This window comes from Saccopteryx bilineata, chromosome 1 (assembly GCF_036850765.1).
Source record: "Saccopteryx bilineata isolate mSacBil1 chromosome 1, mSacBil1_pri_phased_curated, whole genome shotgun sequence".
Lineage (NCBI taxonomy): Eukaryota > Metazoa > Chordata > Mammalia > Chiroptera > Emballonuridae > Saccopteryx > Saccopteryx bilineata.
This window is the reverse complement of record NC_089490.1, coordinates 145,682,366-145,707,480: the sequence shown is the minus strand read 5'-3', so window position 1 is coordinate 145,707,480 and position 25,115 is coordinate 145,682,366. Positions and strand designations below refer to the sequence as shown.

Sequence of the window (25,115 nt, the reverse complement as noted above, 5' to 3'; positions counted from 1 at the left end):
CCTCCACCTGCTCAAAGCCTCCTTTTAGTAATCACCTACTCTCAGTCAAAACAAGAACACTTTTTAGTCATGGGCATTTGTTGATCAATAAATTAACTGATTTGGACAATGTCTACTCACCGTTGGGTACAATTCAGGGATTGTCCAAAGGAATTTCCATGTTGAGTTGGGCTCAGCTGGGGGTAGTACCAACGTTCTACAGGACATTTTTGATTGTCACAATGACTGAGAGAGGTAAGTCTGGTATTTAATGAGTGTTATAGGCTTGTGTCCCCCCAAAAATGTTCATATGTCCTAACCACCAGTAACTCAGAATGTGACTGTATTTGGAGGTAGGGTCTTTAAAAGGTAAAATGAAGTCATTAGGATGAGCACTAATCCAATATAACTGTGTCCTTAAGAGAAAAGATTTGGCCTGACCTGTGGTGGCGCAGTGGATAAAGCGTCAACCTGGAAACACTGAGGTTGCCGGTTCAAAACCCTGGCTTGCCTGGTCAAGGCACATATGGGAGGTGATGCTTCCTGCTCCTCCCCATTCTCTCTCTCTCTCTCTCTCTCTCTTTCTCTCTCTCTCTCTCTTTCGCCCCCCCTCCTCTCTAAAATGAATAAATAATAAAAAAATAAAAAAAGAGAAAAGATTTATAAACTGTGGCCTTTATAAACACAGACTTACACAAAAGGAAGACCACGTGGAGACAGAGAGAAGACAGTCATCTATAAGTCAAGGAAAGAAGTCTTACCAGAAACCAACCACACCAACACCTTGATTTTGAACTTCCATTCTCCAGAGATATGAGACAATGCATTTGTGTTGTTTACACCAATCTGTGGTACTTTATTATGGCAGCCCCAGACAACCAGCACAGTGGGCACACGTTGTGTGTAGGACCACACAGTGAACTGGCCTTTTGAGAAGCTAATATTGCAAGAGCTATTTGCCCCAGAAGGTCCACTTGGCAATAAAGTGAAATACTTCATCAAAGATCTTTATAAACCATAAATAGTTCAAAGGCACATGTGGGTACATATCTCGACTGCTGTCCTGAGGATCTGACCAAGTCATGGCCTAGCTTGGCCACATGCGTGTGGAATCCTGCCTTTATGTTGGTCTGACTTTCTAGAAGGTCCATGGGTCAAATGTTAGCAGAGGTCTGATTCCGCCACCTAGCTTGGTCAAACCTCACCTGGGACATTGAGAAAGTTGCTTGTCAAGAATAATCTTGCCTCACCTGCTTTCCAGAAGCTGCTACACAGCAGGTAGGCAATAAGGGAGCCCAGCCCAGTGCATCAAAGTTCAGAGGACCCAACGTATTTTCAGCTCCAGTTCAATTAATGTCAAACCCACAGCTGCCTGGGCAAGCATCACTTCCTAAATACCATGATCAAGGGCTTGGTGAGCTTCTTCCATACCCAGAACTGGGAGGCCATCACTAAAATATGGTGTCCCTCCAGCTCATCATCAGCAGTGGACCCAATGTCTGTGTCTCCCAAAATTCATATGTTGAAACTTAATCCTCAATGTGATGGTATTCAGAGGTTGGGCCCATGGGTGATTAGATCACAAGAGCAGAACCCTCATGAATGGGATTAATGTTCTTATAAAAGACACCCCCGAGTGCTCCCTTGTCCCTTCTAACATGTGAGGATGCAGGTCTTTACCAAACATTTGAATCTCCCCATATCTTGATCTTGGCTTTCCAGCTTTCAGAACTTTGGGAAATAAATGTCTGATATAAACCACCCAGTCTGTGGTATTCTGTTATAGCAGCCTGAACACACTAAAACACCATTCAACTGAACAAGCCCCCAAGTCTTCATCCTAGCAATGGTCTGACTTACAGCCCTGGAAACTTGCTACATCCAGGCTGCTGGTTCCATCTTGGGCACATCCAAGTCATTTCATGGAGGGGCAGGGCCTTCCGTGGAAGAATAAGAGGTCCTCATCTCCACGAGCCAAGGGGCACTCAGGTATTGACTCCCTGCCAGTCTCATCCCTGGGGTTCAACAGGAACATTTCCGCTCACAAATCCAATATGTAACTTTGTTGCAAGAGAGGTCATTCCAGGTGCCTCCTTTGTTCATGCTGGCACAGTCCTCCTCATGAAAGTTGTTAGGTTCTTGTGGGTCCCAGAAACTGGATTGAAGAAAAAGTGGGTGTGAGAGAAGTGAATAGGTGGAGTGCAGGGCATTTTTCAGAGCATTGAAATTACTATTCTACATGGTACTATAATGGTGGATATATGACACTGACATTATACTCTTGTCAAAACCCATAGACTATACCAGGGGTCCCCAAACTACGGCCCGTGGGCCACATACGGCCCCCTGAGGCCATTTATCTGGCCCCCGCCACACTTCCCGAAGGGGCACCTCTTTCATTGGTGGTCAGTGAGAGGAACATAGTTCCCATTGGTCAGTTTGTTGATTTAAATTTACTTGTTCTTTATTTTAAATATTGTATTTGTTCCCATTTTGTTTTTGTACTTTAAAATAAGATATGTGCAGTGTGCATAGGGATTTGTTCATAGTTTTTTTTTTATAGTCCGGCCCTCCAGTGGTCTGAGGGACAGTAAACTGGCCCCCTGTGTAAAAAGTTTGGGGACCCCTGGACTATACAAACCTGGCGTGATCCCTGATGCAATGTATGGACTTTAGTTAGTAATAATGTGTCCATATTGATTCATCAATTGCAAAAAATACACCACACTAATGCAAGATGTTAGTATAGCAAATCTCTGGACTTTCAGTCCAATTTTTCTATAAATTAAAAAAAAAATTGCATATTGATTTAAAAAACATTTTGGGGGAAAAGAGGCCTTCGTGGTACAGGGCTCTTTCTTCTATCTGTATCACTCCTTCAGCCACTCAGAATTATCTGAAGATGCCACATCATCCCTTCACCCCAACTTGCCTGTCCTCACCCAGCCCCACCTCCCTGTCCACCAGGCGAATCTCCTCCCTCCCGAATCAGTTTCCTGCATCCAATGTCTGCCTCCTCTTCCAAAGGACACTTCTCTTTTACCCCTAGTTCTCCCAGTTTTCCATGGCAGATCCTTATTTTGTGATTAATGTGCACAGGGTTTATTAAAGGACACTCGGGGCAAGGGGATAAATAAATAAAGGACACTGGGAAGGAAGGAGTGAGAGAAGCAAGATGGGGCACGGGATGCAGGTGAACAAGGACGTGGGTTCGGCTGAATTTCAGCCTGATTGCGCAGGGAGTTCTGGAGCATGGGCAGCACCGCAGAGTTATCCCAGCGTGAATCAAGACAGTCACTGGCTGTGAACTGACCCCGGTGGGAGCAGGGTCACCCTCTAGGTGACCAGGCTTCCGTTCAGCTGAGGACAACTATGTGGAGGAAGCCAGTAATCCTTTAGCAGCCAGCGCCCCCTGCTGGCGGATGGCTGCACCAGCCCCATGAAGACATCTGAGCTGGTCACCTGCCGTGCCACACCATGCATGCCATCTCTATTTACATAGCTGTGCTTCCTTCCAAGAATCTTTAAGGAAAATTGAGATCCCCAGACAAAACACGAATATCACTAATATACAGGGATGGGCAAAAGTAAGTTTTCAGTTATAGTACAAATGAATAATACAATAATTCATAAACAATAATACAAGAATAAACTGTGTTTCATGTACTCTCAAATGTAAACCTACTTTTGCCCCCTCTGTATATAGAGCTCATAGAAATGAATAAGAAAAAGACCAAAATCCCAATACCTGTATAAAAAAAAGATATGAAAAATTCACAGAAAAGTTAATACATGTGACTATTGAACATATGTGTTGTGTCATCATAAGAAAAATGCAAATTACTACATTGGATTCTACTTGTCACCTGTAATTCAACCAACAAAAGTCCAGAAGTCTGATGAACATATGGGCCAAAAAACTAGAGTCAAACAGCTGAGAAAATAAATTGGTATAATCAGTATGAGGGACAATTTTTTTCATATTTATTTAAAACACAAATACATATACTCCTTTAGAAAGTAAAGTCTAATGGCTAAGAGTATAGACTTTAGAGCCAGGTTTGTTGGCTCTGCCACCTGCTCGCTGTCTAACTTTGAGCAGATTGCTTAACCTTTCTGTGCTTCAGTTTCTTCATCTTTAAAATGAAATGGCTGACCTGTGGTGGCACAGTGGATAAAAGCATTGACCTGGAATACTGAGGTCGCCGGTTCAAAACCTTGGGCTTGCCCAGTCAAGGCACATATGGGAGTTGAAGCTTCCTGCTCCTCCCCTCCTTCTCTCTCTTTCTCTCTCTCTCCCCCCAAATGAATAAATAAATAAAAATAATTTTTAAAAAAAAAAAAAAGCCTGACCTGTGGTCGCACAGTGGATAAAGCGTCAACCTGGAAATGCTGAGGTTGCCGGTTCAAAACCCTGGGCTTGCCTGGTTAAGGCACATATGGGAGTTGATGCTTCCTACTCCTCTCTCCTTCTCTCTCTCTCTCTCTCTCTCTCTCTCACTCTCTCCCCTCTGTATAACGAATAAATAAAAATCTTAAAAAAAAACAAAAAAAGACAAAAAAAATGAAATGGTGCTTCCCTTACAGAACTATTAAGATTAAATAAATTGGTTAATATATGTAGAGTGCAAAAAATTAGATCCTCCTCATCCTTTTAGCAAATCAAAATCTTCCTCTTCCTCTTGTCCTATATAGGCTTGCTTGCTTGCTTGCTTGCTTTCATTCTTTCTTTCTTCCTTCCTCTCTTTCTTTCTTTCTTCTCTTCTTTCTTTCTTTCTTTTTTTCTTTTATTCCCAAACCATCAGCCTGAGGACTTGATATATTTGAGCAGGTATGCTAAAAGGTAAAGGTTATTTCAATGGAGGAAAATCAAAGAAGTACAGGGACCAAAAGCCTATCAGATCAAAATCACCCTGTGCCTCCCTTGTCCAGCCCAGCCTGGAATTCTAGACAATGTGCTGGCTTGGGCTGTCCAAGGACCCACAATGAGCAGACAACCCAAGATCTCTAAATACTTGCCTCAAAGTGACAGGTGACCCATCCAGCCACTTCCAGTCCCCTTCATGGTCCCTGTCACTCAGCCCCAGCCAGTACACCCGTGGAGAGCGGTGAGCCTTGGACACAAAGTCCTGCAAGTACAGACATCATTACCCACCAATTATCCTACACCACCGTCAGGACGAGGGCACTCTCTCTGTTCTGTTCCACACACATTCAGGGCTTTTGAATGCCACCCCCATATCTAGAGCAGGATCAGCACTTTCTTCCTACGTGAACATGTGCTGCGGGGTTCATTATGTTACTTTCTCACATGATCTGTGACTTGCTCTGCACCTCAGTTTCCCCATCTGTAAAATGGGATAATTGTGGCTGCCTCCTCAAGGACTGTGAGGATCATATGAGTTCATAGCAGAAAGCATGCAAAACAGTCTGACACATAGTAAGTACTGTGACATCTTCACATTTAACATTATAACATCTAGGAGACAATGTAATAACCAATGTCCTAGTTCCCTTAGTGCTCTCGCCCAGCCTGCAGTGCTGATCTGCATTCAGGCAGAAGAGGAATTCACTGCTTCAGAAAAGGAATGTGAAAGGGAAAAGGAAGGAGAGAAATGGGGCTTCCTGCCCTTTTGTATTTGAAAAGCCCAGATCTTAAGGAGAAAAGAAAGGACTTGGGTCAAAGACAAAACATTAGGAAGAAAATACCATGATTAAAAACATCTCCTCTCCTCAGCGGTAGAGCGTCGGCCTAGCGTGCGGAGGACCCGGGTTCGATTCCCGGCCAGGGCACACAGGAGAAGTGCCCATTTGCTTCTCCACCCCTCCGCCGCGCTTTCCTCTCTGTCTCTCTCTTCCCCTCCCGCAGCCAAGGCTCCATTGGAGCAAAGATGGCCCGGGCGCTGGGGATGGCTCTGTGGCCTCTGCCTCAGGCGCTAGAGTGACTCTGGTCGCAACATGGCGACGCCCAGGATGGGCAGAGCATCGCCCCCTGGTGGGCGTGCCGGGTGGATCCCGGTCGGGCGCATGCGGGAGTCTGTCTGACTGTCTCTCCCTGTTTCCAGCTTCAGAAAAATGAAAAAAAAAAATAAATAAAAATAAATAAATAAATAAATAAATAAATAAATAAATAAAAACATCTCCTCTCATGGCCAACTGATCTATGGTGACAGAAACCAGATCAGCAGGTGCCTGGGGTGGGAGTGGGGAGATGACTGGAAAAAGCCATGAGGGTAGAAGTTCCAAGTCCTGATTGGGTTGAGTTACGTGGGTGTGTGCATATGTCACAACTGAATGTAGCCTACTTGTGGTGGCACAGTGGATAAGGGGTCAACCTGGAATGCTGAGGTCACCGGTTCACTGGGTTTGCTCCATCAAGGCACTTATGAGAAACAGCTATGAGTTGATGCTCCCCGCTCCTCCCCCCTACCTTTCTGGCTCTCCCTCTCTTTCTCTCTCTCTCCTTTCTAAAATCAATAAATGAAATCTTAAAAAAAAAGACTAAAAGAAAACTTGAATGTACATATAAGATCTGTGCATTTTATCGTATGCAAGTCATACCTCACTCACCCTATCTTATTATATAGTATTAAGATATACTAAAAGTTGGAGAGGAAAAAATACAAAGAGGAAAAAATGTTATGAAAATGTAGACATGGTGGGTGTCAGAAAGAGGGGCTCTACATTCATCCCCAGTTAGCCCCAAGCAATGGTCAAAATCCCACATGGGATTAGAGACTCAAAAAGTCAAAGGGACCCAACCAGGCAGTGCAGCAGTGGATGGAACATCAGCCTGGGATGCTGAGGACCCAGGTTCAGAACCCTGAAGTTGCTAGCTTGAGAACCAGCATGCCAGCTTGAGGTCAGGGTCGCCGGCTTGAGAATGGAATCATAGACATGACCCAATGATCACTGGCTTGAGCCCAAGGTCACTGGCTTGAGCAAGGGGTCACTGACTCAACTAGAGCCCCTGGTCAAGGCACATATAAGAAAGCAATCAATGAACAACTAAGGTGCTGCAACTATGAGTTGATACTTCTAATCTCCTTTCCTGTCTGTCCCTATCTGTCTCACTCTCTTTCTCTCTAAAATAATAATAATAATAATAATAATAATAATAATAATAATAGAGGGGACCTGGACCATTGTCCCAGAGAAGTTTCAGGAAACCAGAAAGACAAACGGGTTGCTTGGACTGTCAAATTAGAATAATGCAGAAAGCGCTCGGGAAATGTTGGTTGAGTTAATAAAGTAACAAGTGAACTGTGCATTTTGCACAGATTATTGCATTTGATCCTCATTGTGACCACTAACGCAAGTATTATCATCACCATTTTATAGGCAGGAAAACTGAGGCAAAGAGGGGTTAAATAACTTGTCCAGGATCATTCAGCCAGTGAATACCAACTTGGTGTAAAGACACCAAGGACCAGACCTATGGCTCCCTGCACCTTGACTCCACACAAGGGGTACATTCAGAAGAAAAATGGAGGATCCCAACTGAAATTAAATATCCACAATCCAGGTATAATGAGGGCTTAAGAAAGCTAAATGGGCCTGGCCGGTTGGCTCAGTGGTAGAGCATCGGCCTGGTGTGCGGAAGTCCCCGGTTCGATTCTCGGCCAGGGCACACAGGAGAGGCACTCATCTGCTTCTTCACCCCTTCCCCTCTCCTTCCTCTCTGTCTCTCTCTTCCCCTCCCACAGCCGAGGCTCCATTGGAGCAAAGATGGCCCGGGCGCTGGGGATGGCTCCTTGGCCTCTGCCCCAGGCGCTAGAGTGGCTCTGGTCGCAACAGAGTGACACCCCGGAGGGGCAGAGCATCGCCCCCTGGTGGGCAGAGCATTGCCCCTGGTGGGCGTGCTGGGTGGATCCTGGTCAGGCGCATGCGGGAGTCTGTCTGACTGTCTCTCCCCGTTTCCAGCTTCAGAAAAATACAAAAAAAAAATAAAATAAATAAAAATAAAAATAGTCATTTATTTAGTATTTAAAAAATAAAAATCTAATAATAAAATAATTAATTATCTTCATAAAAGCCAACCAAAACAATAATTACAGTAAGTGAAAATGGTCTAGAAAATACCAATTAAAAACTGAAGATTATCAGACTGAATTTTTTTTAAAAGACCCAACTATATGCTTTCTATAAGAAACCAATTTTTAAAATAATGGCGGCCTGACCATTGGTGGTGCAGTGGGTTTGGTAGCACATAGACCTGGATGGCTGAGGTCCCTGGTTCTAAACCCTGAGGTCACCGGCTTGAGTGTGGGATCATTAATGTGATCCCAAGGTGGCTGATTTGAGCAGGGGGTCACTGGTTGAGCTGAAGCCCCTACCCCTGGTCAAGGCACATAAGAGAAGCAACCAATAAACAACTAAAGTGAAGCAACAAGTTGATGCTTCTCATCTCTCTCTCTTCCTTCCTGTCTCTCTCTTTCTCTCTCACTCTCAAATCAATTTTAAAAATAATAATAAATAGCCTGACCAAGCAGTGGTGCAGTGGATAGAGTGCTGGACTGGGACATGTTTGAAACCCTGAGGTGGCTAGCTTGAGCACGAGCTCATCCAGCTTGAGCGTGGGATCATAGAAATGACCCCATGGCTTGAGCAAAGGGTCACTCACTCTGCTGTAGCCCCCTCCCTCCCTGTCAAGGCACATGAGAAGCAATCAATGAACAACGAAGGTGCCACAGTGGAGTGATCCTTCTCATCTCTCCCCTCCTGTCTTTCTGTCCCTATCTGTCCCTCTCTCTGTTTCTGCTGCCAATAATAATAATAATAATAATAATAATAAATAATGGCATGGATAGTTTAAAGTAAAAGGATGGGAATACATAAAACCATGCAAACACCAGGGCTCAAATCCCGGCTCTGACACTTATTAGTTGTAAATGACCACAGGGAAGGTGCATAAGTGTACTGCGCCTTTGTTTCCTCATCTGTGAAGGGTAAATGACATGTGCTGTGTATGATTGGTATTACCACCTACCTGTAGTAGTACTAAGTCATAAAATTATTTACCAACATTTTAACACTCCTACATATGCACAGATAAACTATTTCCCTACCACTTCAAAGCATAGAAATGTCCATGTAACTTGCTTTGTGAGTGTACATAAGTGAAAGAAGCTATAAGAGTCAGTGTATGATTTGCCCCACATACTTTTACCATTGAATTATGGGGACTGTCTGTGACTTCAGCATAACATAACCTTTCCTGACTCACACAAGAATTTATAGGGTTTTAATGAAGGTTATGTTTTTTTTGGGGGGTCGTTTTTGTTCTTTTGTTTGTTTATCAAGTGAGAGGCAGGGAAGCGGAGAGAGAAAAACTCTTGCATGCACCCCAACTGGAATCCATCTGGCAACCCCCTTCTGGGGCTGATGTTCTGCCCATCTGGGGCCACTGCTCCATTGCTCAGCAACCGAGCTATTTTAGTGCCTGAGGCGAGGCCATGAAACCATCCTCAGCACCTGGGGTCAACTTGCTCATTCAAGCCATGGTTGTGGGAAGGAGATAGAGAGAGAGAAGCAAGAGGAGGAGGGGTGGAGAAGTGGATGGTCGTCTCCTGTGTGCCCTGACCATGAATTGAACCCGAGACTTCCACACACCTGGCCAACGCTCTACCACTGAGCCAACTAGCCAGGACCAACGAGGTTTATGTTAATGCATGTAAGATGTTTGGAATACAGTCTGGAGAATAGAAAGTGTTACCTAAGAGCTAGAAAACTGAAACTTGTAGAGAATAAGTAAACACAACCAAGATTTTCACTCAAAAAAAGCATACCCTCTTAACTTCTGCTTGATATGATGTCATTAAGAACATGCTATTAAGTGGTTCAAAAGTAATTCCAGTTTCTCTCCCTCCAGGCCAAGGAAGGATGTATAAAGCTGGGAAAGAAGCAGGCTGGTCCTGCTGGTTCTCCAGGCAGGAAGGGGATGCCTTACCTGCTCCTCATAACTACTGATGATGACCAAGTGAGAGTAGTTCTTCTGGCAGAACATCTGGGCTTCATTCCATGACTTGGTGCTTGAAGAGAAGTAATAACACTTGCCCTCAAAAGGGAGCCAGCCCTCAGGGCAGGTGATCCTGGTACAGTCTGGGAACAGAATAGACTGCAATGAGAATCACTCCCATGGATTTGTGCGATACACTGGCTCTGACATGCCCCCACCTCAGGACAGTTCCCCAAGTCCTGCTCACCTAATAAGCCCCGAAGTTCCACCAGGGACTGGTTGGTGTCAGCTCTTACTCGGTCAATGTCCTTTTTCAGGCCAGCAAGTCCCGCCATGCCAGTTACTGTCAACAGGGAAGGACAGGAAGGTTAGAGACCCAAACCCCCATCTACCAATCACCCACCACTGACTGCAGACACAGCAGAGAGAAGCAAAGGCTGTGCTCCCCACCACAGCCACATTCTTGTGGTTGGTACTACAGCTCAAAAACAACAAGCTTGGTGCCTGACCGGTGGTGGTGCAATGGATAGAGCATTGACCTGGGACTCTGAGGTCATAGATTCAAAACCAATGTCGCCAGCTTGAGCATGGGATCATCAGGATGATCACATGGTCCTTAATTTGAGCCCAAAGGTCACTGGCTTGAAGCCCAAGGTCTCTGGCTAGCACAAGGGGTCACTGGCTCAGCTGGAGACGCCCAGCCAAGGCACATATGAGAAGCAATCAATGAACAACTAAAGTGCCACAACTATGAATTAATGCTTTTCATCTCTCTATCTCTCTCTCATGCACGTGCATGCTAAAGAAAAATAATAATAATAACATGCTTAGTGCCTAGGCTAGGGGATGTCGTAGAGTGGCTCAGAGGAGGGATTAACCTTTGGGACTTGGGGAAGAGTAGGGATGGTGGGCTTCCTGGAAGAGATGGGTTTTGAAGGAAGACAGTGATTCAGTTATTGGGGCGAGGGCACAGCAGGCACCTCCAGGCAAAGGTACAGAGGCAAGTCTGTTGGGGAAGGCTGGTGCATTAGAGATGGAGTGAACCTCATAGGGAATTTCATAGGAGCCTCAATCCTTCACCTGAGCCCAAAGTAGGATGAGGGCCAATGTCTTGTTCTTTAAACATCAAGTCAAGGGTTTTGTATTGGACTCTAGGCAGTGAGAAATCATTGATGGTTTCTGAGTGGAAGAGTGGCTCGATCTGAGGTGTGTGGTGAAGGGGTGTGGAATGAGCAGCTTTCAGGCTTCAGCAGTCATGGTGAAGAATATGCCAGCCCAGAAAATTCTTCTACAACTAATGTGCACATTTCCAATGCTCCCACACAAACTCGCCCTCTTCCAACATTCCACAAGGTCTTCAGTAGGTGGTCCTTCAGTTAGACAAGCCAGAAATATAAGATATATAGAGGTAGATAGGTAAAGAGGTAGGGATAGAGATATATGGCACATATATGTTATCTTTGACATCCTTCCCTCTCACTCACCGTCATTTCCAATGAGTCAATCCCCAGGTCTGGACAACTTTAGCTCCTAAACCTTTCTACTTCACACACTTCTCTCCATTTCTACAGCCACAACCCTCATCCAAGCCATTACCACCTCTCACCTACAACAACTACACCATCCTCCTCCTTTGTACTTAAACAACGTTGCCTCTGACCACAGGGCCTTTGAAACCCTCAACCCTTCACCCGGTCAATTTTTTCTATTCCCTCACTCAGCAGCAACACCATTCCCTAGGGAAGCCCTATATGACTCTCCCAATGACAAGGGTAAGACCCCTTTTAGACTTTTTCATAGAATTACTTTCCTCTTCCTTTAGACTGTTCATCAAAATTTGAAATTCTATACTCATGTAGGTGATAATTTGGTAAATGGCTGTTTATGCCTGTGCTGTCCAACAGAAACAAAAATCCAAACCACATATAGGTAATTTTAAATTTTCTAGTAGCCATGTTTTTAAAAGTCAAAAGAAACAAGTAAAACTTCTTTGAATGCTATTTTTATTTATCCCAATATATCTAAAATATTATCATTTCAGTATGTGATCAATATTAAAGATTGTTATTATAAATATTAAGATATTTTGTGTTGCCAGTTCAAAACCCTGGGCTTGCCCCGTCAAAGCACATATGAGAAGCAACTACTATGGTTCCTGCTCGCTCCTCTCTCTCTTCTTTCTCTAGAATCAATAAATAAAATCTTCAAAATATATTTTTTTAAAGATATTTTACATTCTTTTTTCATAGCAAAGCTTTGACGCTGGTGTGTGCTTTAGACTTGCAGCAGCTCTCGGTTCACAATGAGCACATTTCCAGTTCTCAGCGGCCCCAGTGGCTAATGACTTCCATACTGGGCAACAGAGGTCCAGAGTCTGGACTCCGACACACACACACTCCACAAAGACAGAGACTATGTCTAATGAGTTCACCATCCTGCCCACACAACCTCCACCCCAGGACCTGGCGAAGAGCCTGGCAAAGACGGGTGGGGCTGGTCACAGAGTTGGGATTGAGGACCGTGGTGCTCCGTATGCATGGCCTAAAGGGATGATCGCGAACACTCACCATTTGCTTGCCACGCCATCTGCTGAAAGGTTAACATCTTCAGTTCTCTCACCACCTCCTGGTCTGTGATAAGGAGTCCAACTTGAGCCCAAGCCCTCCTGCACCCCATCCCCAGTCTCTCCACATGCCCCATCCTCACCATACTCACATTTAATCAGGGTGACAACCAGACCAGTACAGCCCAGGAGCAGTGACATCCCCACCAGCAGATACAGGAAAGCCATCCATCTCTCCTCCTGGTGGTACCCAGGACCCACAGATTTCCGACTGAGCCAGGGCACTGGAGTGGCTGAAGGGTGGAGATAGAGACAGAAAAACCAATACTGGTGCGTGAAAGCGAGAGAAAAGGACCCTCGAACTTTCCTCCAAAAAACAAGAAGACAGAGGTCTATGGTCACGACCATATCACCAGACGGGGTCAGCAAGAGAGTGTCAGAAGGGCAAGCCCTGAAGAAGCCCACAGCACTTATGGAGTGCTTACTGTGTGCTGAGCATCTTATTGTAGCCTTATCAGCTTATTGGATCCTTCCCTAACAACATAGAGGTATTACTCCCATTTTGCACAAAAGTAAACTGAGAGGTCACGCATGACTGGGGCCCAGCTCTTCCCTTAACCTCTATGCTGCAGTGTCATCTGCCCTCCAGCAGCTCCTGCCCAAGCTTCTCCCCATTCAAGGAAGCTTCTGGACCCTTGCCTACAGATAATGTTTCCTATACTTTATATGCAGCAGGAGGTGGATCCCAGAGAGTACCCAGCAGATTCCCTGGGCCCCTGGGAGAAGTTCTAGACTCAGGGAGAAGTAGCTTCTGAGAGGAAAGCTTTCTGCTCTATGGTCTCATTCCAGAACTATAGGTCTGACTCAGACACGTTGGCCGCTGTGAGAGGAGAGGCGGGAGACTGTCCAAAGGACAAGGACTTACTTACTGGCTTGGGACGGCTGGGCTGGAGGGGGTTCCGGCACAATGTCTGGGAGAAAGAGGAGAACATTTTATTCAGAAGCTGCTGACAGGCTTTGTCTTCCAAGATCAACAAGCTTTTATCTCTCTGATTTGTTTTCTAGTCAGAATTGCGGGACTGAAGAAAGGACAACCAGATGTCCCCTCTCAGGTTTCTTGCAGGCCCTTTGCATGGCTAAACCAGTTAAGATGTGCTGGTGACATGCCCCATCCTCATGTGCTTAGAGAGGGTCAGAAAGATCATGGTTATATTGAGCAGGGTGTCAGCCGGGTAAACACAAGGTCCCAGTCTTAGATTCTCACCTGTGATCTTCAGGGGCTTGCGGGCAAGTGGGAGGTTTTCTGGTTTTTTTCCTGAGGAAGAAGGAAGTGTTGTTCAGGCCCAGAGCAGGTCAAAACCAGCACTGGGTCCCCTGTGCCCCAAGCCCCAGCTCACCTGCCCTCGGAGGCCTTGGTGGAGCCACTGAACCTGAAGAATAGAAACTCAGAGTTAGAGCTGGTCTGTGGAAAAAATGAAATCAAAGGCAGTGAAGGAGCCTGACGAGGCAGTTGTGCAGTGGATAGAGCATCAGACTGGGATGCAGAGGAACCAGGTTCGAGACCCCAAGGAAGCCAGCTTGAGCACGGGCTCATCTGGTTTGAGCAAAAAGCCCACCAGCTTGAACCCAAGGTTGCTGGCTCCAACAAGGGGCTACTCGGTCTGCTGAAGGCCCACAGTCAAGGCACATATGAGAAAGCAATCAATGAACAACTAAGGTGTTGCAACGCGCAATGAAAAACTAATAATTGATGCTTCTCATCTCTCTCCGTTCCTGTCTGTCTGTCCCTGTCTATCCCTCTCTCTGATTCACTCTCTGTCTCTTTAAAAATAAATAAATAAATAAATAAGTAAGTAAATAAATAAAAAATTTTTTAAAAGATGCATTTCACTAAAAAAAAAGCAATGAAGGAGCCCTGACCCGTTGGCTCAGTAAGTTAAGAGCATCATCCCAAAACAAGGTTGTGGGTTCAATCCCTGGTCAGGGCACACACGGGAAGCAACCAAAAAATGCATGACTGAGTGAAAAAACAAATGCTTCCCTTCCCCCTCTCATCTCTCTTCTTCTCTCTGTCTTTCTAAAAATTAAGCCCTGGAGAGAGAAGATGGTGATGGAGTAGGCAGACGTACTAACTTCCACCTCCCAGAACCAAAGTGGATTAAAACTAATTTTAAGAACCATCATCTGGAAAAACCAACTTTGGACTAAACTAAGAGGACTCTTCAACCAAGGAACACTGAAGAAGCCACACTGAGACTGGTAGGAAAAGTGGAAATGCGGAGAGGGCTGCCCAGCTCCTCAGAGCGAACAGCAGCCAGGAGAGACTCACGTGGTGGGAAGTGAGTTTAGCAGAGAGGGGAGGGTCCTGAGCCCCAGGAACAAAGCCCCAGCCTGCAGCCCCAGAGCCTAGAAGAAGTGTATGGACAGTATTTAGCTGGAAACAAGACATGATACTCTTTGTGAGAAAGAGACTGATTTCTCAGACCCAGGATTCTTCTTAAAGGGACCGCACAGAACACCTCTCTCACAACCACTCACCTGGGACTCTGGGGGACAGGGAGAGAGGAGAGGACCAGAGTAGCAGGAAGAAACTGTAATCTAGGAGGCACAGGGAGAAACATTTTGAGAGACAGCCACCCTAACCCCTGGGATGAGTCACTCCCCAAATCTAAAGTGAATATTTCTCCTGGAAACAGCAATACCAGCAAAGGGAAGCAGGACACCAACCAAGCAAGCTCTCCCGCGGCAATCAGAGCAGAGTCACTTAGAAGGAGGGAGCTTTCGGGGCTACAGTAGTGAGTCTTAGGGTCTGAGCTGCAGCACCCCCACCCACACGGCTGGGGGCTTGCCTGAGGGCAGAAGCCGGCTGGCCACCACTAAGGCCCAGGTGTGAGCTCGGTCTTGCCTGGCTGAGGAGGAGGGGACATGCAAAAGTGGTCAAGCCCAGCTGCAGGCCGCCTGCAATCCAGCCTGTGGGGGGAGGGCAGGAGCCCCAGAAGGGGTGGAGACCTGCCCTTGAGCAAGGGCGCAGGAGCACAGACCTGCCCCACCCGCGGAATCGAGGCTTGCGGCCTGACTTGGGAGGCCAGAACAGGCGGAGTCCCACTAATGAACGTGGGCATGCAGTCCGGCCAGACTGTGGAGCCAAGGCTTGCAGCCGTCCCATGAGCAGGCTCCTCCTGCAGGGGTGGGGCAAAAGCCCGGAATCAGGTGCAGACCCACAGCTGAGCAAAGGTGCTCACCCCTGCCCTCAGGGCTGAGCATAATACCACCTGTGGGGGCAGGGGGAAGGCCAAAGCCAAAGAGGCTTGTACACCAGAGCACATGATCACAGCCACTCCCATGAAGGAGAGGCAGAAACCACAGCAACAGCCCCAGTGGGCAGGCACCGGCAATGCCCATACCCAAACACCCTAGGCAGCAACAGCAGAGAAGGTGGCGGGCTTGCAGACAGACCACACCTAGGGAACACAGAGGGCACACCCAGTGGACTCCAGTGGCCAAAACCTTCTTTTACACAGACAAAATGAGAAGGCAGAGAAATGCAACACAAATAAATCAAGAGAAATCCCCAGAAAAGGGCCTGAATGAGTCAGATATAACCAAATTACCAGATACAGAGTTTAAAATAACGATTGTTAGGATGCTCAAAGATATTAGAACAACAATAGATGGTCATTACGAACACCTAAATAAAGAGATAGCAAATATAAAAAAGGACATTGAAATAATAAAAAAGAATCAGTCAAAAATGACAAATACAATATCAGAAATGAAGAACACAATGGAAGGAATTAAAAGCAGGGTGGATGAAGCTGAGAACCAAATCAGTGAGTTAGAGGACAAGATAAATAAAGGCACAGAAGCAGAGCAGAAAAAAGAAAAGAGACTTAAAAAGTCAAAGGAAACTCTTAGAGAGCTCTGTGATAACATGAAGAGAAATAACATTCGCATCATAGGGGTTCCTGAAGAAGAGAAAGAACAAGGGATAGAGACTTTGTTCAAACATATTATAGCTTGAAAACTTCCCTCAATTAAGGCAGGAAAACATCTCACAAGTTCAAGAAGCACAGAGAACTCCATTAAAGAGAAACCCAAAGAAATCTACACCAAGACACATCATAATTAAAGTACCAAAGCTAAGTGATAAAGAGAAAATATTAAAAGCTGCTAGAGAAGAAAAGGCTATCACCTACAAAGGAACCCCCATAAGGATGACTTCCAGCTTCTTAACAGAAACACTTGAGGCCAAAAGGGAATGGCAAGAAATATTCAAAGTAATGCAGAACAAGAGCCTACAAACAAGACTACTTTATCCAGCAAGGCTGTCATTTAAAATTGAAGGAGAAATAAAATGCTTTCCAGACAAAAAAAAACTCAAGAAATTCACTACAACCAAACCAAGGCTGCAAGAAATGCTAAGGGGCCGGTTGTAAAACATCAAAGGAGAAAAAATATATAGCAAAAGAGGAATACAGTTTTAAAGAATAAAATGGCAATAAACAATTACATGTCAATAATAACCTTAAAAGTAAATGGATTAAGTGACCCAATCAAAAGACATAGGGTAGCTGCGTGGATAAGAAAACAGGACCCATACATATGCTGTCTACAAGAGACACACCTTATTATTAGAGAAATGCAAATCAAAACTACAATGAGATACCACCTCACACCTGTTAGATTAGCTATTATCAACAAGACGGGTAATAGCAAATGTTGGAGAGGCTGTGGAGAAAAAGGAACCCTCATTCACTGTTGGTGGGACTGTAAAGTAGTACAACCATTATGGAGGAAAGTATGGTGGTTCCTCAAAAAACTGCAAATAGAACTACCTTATGACCCAGCAATCCCTCTACTGGGTATATACCCCAAAACCTCAGAAACATTGATACGTGAAGACACATGTAGCCCCATGTTCATTGCAGCACTGTTCACAGTGGCCAAGACATGGAAACAACCAAAAAGCCCTTCAATAGAAGACTGGATAAAGAAGATGTGGCACATATACACTATGGAATACTACTCAGCCATAAGAAATGATGACATCAGATCATTTACAGCAAAATGGTGGGATCTTGATAACATTATAAGGAGTGAAATAAGCAAATCAGAAAAAAACAAGAAATACATGATTCCATACATTGGTGGAACATAAAAATGAGACTAAGAGACATGGACAAGAGTGTGGTGGTTACCAAGGGTGGGGGGGGAGGGAGGACATGGGAGGGAGGGAGGGAGAGAGTTAGGGGGAGGGGGAGGGGCACAGAGAACTAGATAGAGGGTGACGGAGGACAATCTGACTTTGGGCGAGGGGTTTGCAACATAATTTGATGACAAAATAACCTAGACATGTTTTCTTTGAATATATGTACCCTGATTTATTAATGTCATCCCATTACCATTAATAAAAATTTATTAAAAAAAAAAAAAAAAAAAAAAGAGACACACCTTAGAACAAAATATGCAGGCCGGACCAGGCGATGGTGCAGTGGATAGAGTGTCGAACTGGGATGTGGAAGACCCAGGTTCAAGACCCCAAGGTCTCCAGCTTGAGCGAGGGCTCATCTGGTTTGAGCAAAAGCTCACCAGCTTGAGCCTAAGGTCGCTGACTCGAGCAAGAGGTTACTCGGTCTGCTAAAGGCCAGCACTCAAAGCACATATGAGAAAGCAATCAATGAACAACTAAGGTGTTGCAATGCGCAATAAAAAACTAATGATTGATGCTTCTCATCTCTCTCTATTCCTGTCTGTCTGTCCCTGTCTATCCCTCTCTCTGACTCTCTCTCTGTCTCTGTAAATAAATAAATAAATAAATAAATAAATAAATAAATAAAACATGCACATAGACTGAAGGTAAAAGGATGGAAAAAAATATTTCACGCAAATGGAAATGAAAAAAAAGCTGGGGTAGCAATACTTATATCAGACAAAATGGACTTTAAAACAAAGAGTAAGAGATAAAGAAGGTCACTGCATAATGATCAAGGGAGCAATCCAACAGGAAGATATAACCGTTATAAATATCTACACACCTAATATGGGAGCACCTAAATATATAAAGCAGATTTTGATGAATTTAAAGGGCAAGATCAACAGCAATACTATAAGAGTAGGGGATTTTAATACCCCACTAACATCACTAGATAGATCCTCAAAAAAGAAAATTAACAAAGAAACAGCAGACTTAAAGGACACACTAGATCAACTCAATTTAATAGATATCTTCAGAACCTTTCACCCTAAAGCAGAAGAATATACATTCTTTCCAAGTGTTCATGGTACATTCTCTAGGATAGACCACATGTTAGGGCACAAAAGTGGTCTCAACAAATTTAAGAAGATTGAAATCATATCAAGCACTTTCTCTGATCACAATGGCATGAAACTAAAAATGAACCACAACAGAAAAGCTCAAAAACTCTCAAACACATGGAAACTAAATAGCAAGTTGTTAAATAACGAATGGATTAAGAATGAGATCAAAGAAGAAATAAAAAAATTCCTAGAAACAAATGACAATGAGCATACAAAAACTCAAAATCTATGGGACACAGCAAAAGCAATACTGAAAGGGAAGTTCATAGCACTACAGGCACACTTTAAGAAATGAGAAAAAGCTCAAATAAACAACTTAACCCTGCATCTAAAAGAACTAGAAAAAAGAACGGCAAGTAAAGCCCAGAGCTAGTAGAAGGAAGGAAATAATAAAGATCAGAGCAGAAATAAATGACATAGAGGCTAAAGAAACAATACAGAGGATCAATGAAACTAGGAGCTGGTTCTTTGAAAAGGTAAACAAGATTGATGAACTTTTAACTAGACTCACCAAGAAAAAAAGAGAGAGGACTCAAATAAATAAAATTAGAAATGAGAGTGGAGAAATAACAACCGACACAACAGAAATACAAAATATTGTAAGAAAATACTATGAAGAACTGTATGTCAAAAGGCTAGACAATCTAGATGAAATGGACAAAGTCCTTGAAACATACAATCTTCCCAAAATCAATCTGGAAGAATCAGAAAACCTAAACAGACCGGTTACACCAAATGAGATTGAAACAGTTATCAAAAAACTCCCAACAAAGAAAAGTCCGGGGCCTGATGGCTTCACAAGTGAATTGACCAAATATTCAAAGAAGAACTAACACCTATCCTCCTCAAGCTATTTCAAAAAATTCAAGAGGAAGGAAGACTTCCAAGCTCCTTTTATGAGGCAAGCATAATTCTGATTCCAAAACCAGGCAAAGACAACACAAAGAAGGAAAATTATAGACCAATATTCCTGATGAATATAGATGCTAAAATCCTCAACAAATTATTAGCAAACCAGTCCCAACAATATATAGAAAAAATCATACACCATGATCAAGTGGTATTTATTCTGGGGAGGCAAGGCTGGTACAATATTCACAAATCAATCAATGTGATTCATCACATAAACAAAAGGAAGGAGAAAAACCATATGATAATTTCAATAGATGCAGAAAAAGCATTTGATAAAATTCAGCACCCATTCATGATCAAAACTCTCAGCAAAGTGGGAATACAGGGAACATACCTCAACATGATAAAAGCCATCTATGAGAAACTGACAGCCAACATCATACTCAATGGACAAAAATTAAAAGCAATTTCCTTAAGATCAGGAACAAGGCAGGGGTGCCCCCTTTAACCACTCTTATTCAACATAGTCCTGGAAGTCTGAGCCACAGCAATCAGACAAGAAAAAGAAATAAAAGGCATTCAAGTTGGAAAAGAAGAAGTAAAGATATCATTATTTGCAGATGATATTATATTGTATATAGAAAACCCTAAAGTGTCAGTCAAAAAACTACTGGACCTGATAAATGAATTCAGCAAAGTGGCAGGATATAAAATCAATGCTCAGAAATCAGAGGCATTTTTATATGCCAACAATGAGCAGTCAGAAAGAGAAATTAAGGAAACAATCCCCTTCACTATTACAACCAAAAAAATAAAGTACCTAGGAGTAAATTTAACCAAGGAGACTGAAGACTTGTACTCGGAAAATTATAAAACATTGATAAAAGAAATCAAGGAAGATACAAACAAGTGGAAGCATATACCGTGCTCATGGTTAGGAAGAGTAAACATCATTAAAATGTCTATATTACCCAAAGCAATTTATAACTTCAATACAATACCAACTAAAATACCAATGACATACTTCAAAGATATAGATACATACTCCAAAAACTTATATGAAACCAAAAAAGAACACGAATAGCCTCAGCAATCTTAAAAAAGAAGAATAAAGTGGGAAGTATCACACTTCCTGATATCAAGTTATACTACAAGGCCATTGTACTCAAAACAGCCTGGTACTGGCATAAGAACAGGCATATAGATCAATGGAACAGAACAGAGAACCCAGAAATAAACTCACAGCTCTATGGACAACTGATATTTGACAAAGGAGGTAAGGAAATACAATGGAGTAAAGACAGCCTCTTTAATAAATGGTGTTGCGAAAATTGGACAGCTACCTGCAAAAAAATGAAACTAGACCACCAACTTACATCATTCACAAAAATAAACTCAAAATGGATAAAAGACTTAAATGTAAGCCGTGAAACCATAAGCATCTTAGAAGAAAACAAAGGCAGTAAGCTCTCTGACATCTCTCGCAGTGATATATTTGCCGATTTATCTCCACAGGGAAGTAAAATAAAAGACAGGATAAACAAATGGGACTTTATCAAACTAAAAAGCTTTTGCACAGCTAAAGGCAATAAGAACAGAATAAAAAGACAAACTACACAATGGGAGAATATATTTAACAATACGTCTGATAAGGGGTTAATAACCAAAATTTATAAAGGACTTGTAAATCTCAACACCAGGAAGACAAACAATCCAATCAAAAAATGGGAAAAAGAAATGAATAGACACTTCTCCAAAGAGGACATACAGATGGCCAATAGGCATATGAAAAAATGCTCAACATCATTAATCATTAGAGAAATGCAAATTAAAACCACAATAAGATATCACTTCACACCAGTCAGAATGGCACTCATCAACAAAACAACACAGAATAAGTGCTGGTGAGGATGTGGAGAAAAGGGAACCTTTCTGCACTGCTGGTGGGAATGCAGACTGGTGCAGCCACTGTGGAAAACAGTATGGAGATTCCTCAAAAAATTGAAAATCAAACTGCCTTTTGACCCAGCCATCCCACTTTTAGGAATATACCCCAAGAACACCATAGAAATACTCCAAAAGGAGAAATGCACCCCCATGTTTGTGGCAGCATTGTTCATAATAGCGAAGATCTGGAAACAACCCAAGTGTCCGTCAGAGGACGAGTGGATTAAAAAGCTCTGGTACATATATACTATGGAATACTACTCAGCCATAAGAAATGATGACATCCGATCATTTACAACAACATGGATGGACCTTGAAAACATTATACTGAGTAAAATAAGTAAATCAGAAAAAACTAAGAACTATATGAATCCATACATAGATGGGACATAAAAATGAGACTCAGAGACATGGACAAGAATGTGATGGTAGTGGGGGGGCGGGGAAGGGGCACAAAGAAAACCAGATAGAAGGTGACGGAAGACATTTGACTTTGGGTGAGGGGTATGCAATATAATCAAATGTCAAAATAATCTGGAGAAGTTTTCTCTCAACATATGTACCCTGATTTATCAATGTCACTGCATTAAATTTAATAATAATAAAAAAAGATGTTAAAAAAATTAAGCCCTGGCTGGATAGCTTGGTTGCTTGGAGCCTTGTCCCAGAGCACAGTGGTTGCCTGTTTGAATCCCTGGTCAGGGCGCATACAGGAGCAGCTCCATGTTTCTGTCTGTCTCTGCCTGCCTCTCTCAAAAAAAAAAAAAAAAAAAAGAAAAGAAAAAGAAAAAAAAGGCAGTGAAGGAAACAAGATTGAGACTGTAACAGATGAGGCTGGGTGGACAGGATTAGCATACAATGACCAATCATCCTGATTGCCTAAGACTTTCCCAGTTTTAAAACTAAAAGTTTCACATCTCAGGAGATGTTTATCCCTGGGCAAATTGGGACAGTTGGTTCCCCTAAGTTAAAGATACAGTTAAGCTTGACCAGGTGTGGCGCAGTGGATAGAGCATTGGACTGGGATGCAGAGGACCCAGGTTCGAAACCCTGAGGTCTCCAGCTTGAGCACGGGCTAACCAGCTTGAGCACTGGATCGGCTTGAGCGTGGGCTGACTGGCTTGAGCACAGGATCACTGGCTTGAGCATGGGATCATAGACATTACCCCATGGTCGCAGGCTTAAGCTCAAGGTCACTGGCTTGAACAAGGGGTCATTCGCTTTGCTGTAGCCCCCCAGGCAAGGCACATATGAGAAATCAATCAACAAACAACTAAGGTGCTACAATAAAGAATTGATGTTTCTCGCCTGACCTGTGGTGGCGCAGTGGATAAAGCGTCAACCTGGAAACACTGAGGTTGCCGGTTCAAAACCCTGGCTTGCCTGGTCAAGGCACATATGGGAGTTGATGCTTCCTTCTCTCTCTCTCTTTCTCTCTCTCTCTCTCTCCCCACTCTTTAAAAAATGAATAAAAAAAAAATAAAAATAAAAATAAAAAAAAAAAGAATTGATGTTTCTCATCTTTCTGTATGTCTGTCCCTCTCTGTCCCTCTGTCTCTGTCACACACACACACACACAAAAAAAAATAAAGACACAGTTAAGTTTAGGGAGGGGAATAGAGTCAAGGTTGGGGTTGGCATGAGGGTTCGGATTGGGATGAGAATGCACTGAAGGTGGGTCAGGGATAGTGATGGACATGTGAATAGTGTTGTGATTCAAGATGTGGTGGAGATGAAGAATGGGGTTGTAGCTGGGTTGGGGGATGAGGAAGAAGTTGATCTGGGATAAATTTGGGTTTGGAAAAAGAGAAGAAACTGAGGTTGAGTAGTAGTTGTGTCGGGCATGGTGATAGCATTGGATTTGGAAATGTAAATGGGGGTGATGATATAGTTGCACTTGGAAGTGGGGAACGGGTTAAGTTTGGGGAAGGGGTGGCCTTGATGATAGGATTGGGGTTAGTTGTAGGGTTGGGTTTGAGAAGCATGTTGGGACCAGGTTGGAGTTGGAGATGGGCAATCAAACAGTAGAGTTCAGTTCACCTCCCACTTAGCCCAAGCTCCACGGAGCCCTGAGATCTCCCAGGTTGGCCCCAGTCTGGACTCATAAGTGGAGGATGTGAAGTCCCATATCGTGTGGAATAGTCCTGTCCAAGGACACGAATGCAGCATGGTCAGCCCTCAGAGGCCCTCCTGGGAGTTGATTCAGGGAATCTTCCAAAATTTCCACATTTAAACCCACTTATCAGACTCTGGTTGATTCCTGGGCCATATGTGCCCACCCCCAAAGTCTAAAGGCAAATCTGGGCCTTGGGTGTGAATGCTAGAAGGCTGGAGAGCCAATCATCTATTCTCAGTTTCTCAAACACCAGCTTTCATGTCTTTGGGTCTTTGCACTCTGCAGTTCTCATCTGGGTTTCTCTTCCCAACAAACTCCTACTCATCCTACAAGTTCTAACAAGTCTGACTCCAATATCTCCTCTTCTGATCCTCAATCTTCCCACCCTCATGGCAGAGCCCTCCATTTCCCTCAGGATGTCTCCAATCTCTTGGTTTAACCCCCTTCATGTCTGCTCGTTTAAGATTGTTCACAGAACTGACACCCTCATCAGCCTAAGATATATATCATCAAGGGCAGGGCAGAGGCAGGGGTACTCCCGCCATCAGAGTGCCTGGCACAGGCTGAGTACACAGGAAGCTGACCATGTGTCTACAGAGCCCAGCTAATGTCTCCTGGAGACCTAGCTCTCCCCCTTCAACCCCCAAAACACACATCTCTTCACCTAGCCTCTGAGAAGTCCTCTTACCTGGCTTGGGAGGAAGGTCCCGGTAGGGTGGGGCTGTGTTCTCGTAATCATCATCCTCCTCTTCTCGGGTCCCTTCCAGAGGAAAGGCAAGTAAGCACCCAGCCCCTCTCCTCCTCTGTCCCTCAGGGCCCAGCTTTCAGCGCCAGGGTGGAGATGTTGTAACCTGGGTCCTGACCACCCCTGGCCCCCAACCCAAGTCTGGCCAGGGCCATACCTGGCAGGTCCTCATTAATATACAGGATATTCATGGCTGCAGCTAACACCAGAGGCCAAGAAGGTGCAGCTGGAACTTGACAGCTTCTGCGCCCTGCCCTTCCTGTCGGGTTTCGGAGGCTCCTCTCAATTCCCTTTTTTAAAGACAACTATATGCAAATTCATCTTGAGGGGGACAACCTCCCAGACCACACACACATACCTTTCTCCCCAGTATCAAGTCCTACATAGAAGTAACAGGAACAACAGCCCTTGCCTGTGAGTTTCTACAGTGTCTAGTACTGAGTGGAAAAGATGAATGTGCTCCTTCTTCCATGGAATTTTCCATCGAGACAAAAGAGACAATAAACCAGTAAAAAAAAAAAAAAAAATAGAGCAACAAAGCACTATAGTTTTTATTTTATTTTCAATAATGAATAAATATTATTTTCAAAAAATCAAACAGGATAATGGGATAAGGTGGGAGCTGATGTGGAGAGAT

The 25,115-nt window shown here is 43.8% G+C and overlaps 1 protein-coding gene across 2 annotated transcripts; it reads right to left on the bottom strand.

Annotated features, from left to right (window-relative positions):
* Nucleotides 1-819: 819 nt before the first annotated feature.
* CLEC17A (C-type lectin domain containing 17A) lies at nt 820-24,732 on the bottom strand. 2 transcript variants are annotated; one of them, XM_066272428.1, is made up of 11 exons: nt 24,636-24,732; nt 24,422-24,493; nt 13,898-13,930; nt 13,765-13,815; nt 13,430-13,471; nt 12,653-12,793; nt 12,505-12,567; nt 10,185-10,280; nt 9,929-10,080; nt 4,999-5,108; nt 820-2,134 (listed from the first exon to the last, which is right to left on the bottom strand). In XM_066272428.1, the coding sequence occupies exons 1-11, from the start codon at nt 24,667-24,669 to the stop codon at nt 2,002-2,004; spliced, it is 927 nt and encodes a 308-aa protein (XP_066128525.1). In that variant the 5' UTR covers nt 24,670-24,732; the 3' UTR covers nt 820-2,001. The 2 variants fall into 2 exon arrangements, with proteins under 2 accessions (XP_066128525.1, XP_066128535.1); XM_066272438.1 differs by lacking the exon at nt 24,422-24,493 and having other exon boundaries at nt 24,636-24,727.
* Between the last annotated feature and the right edge of the window lie 383 nt (nt 24,733-25,115).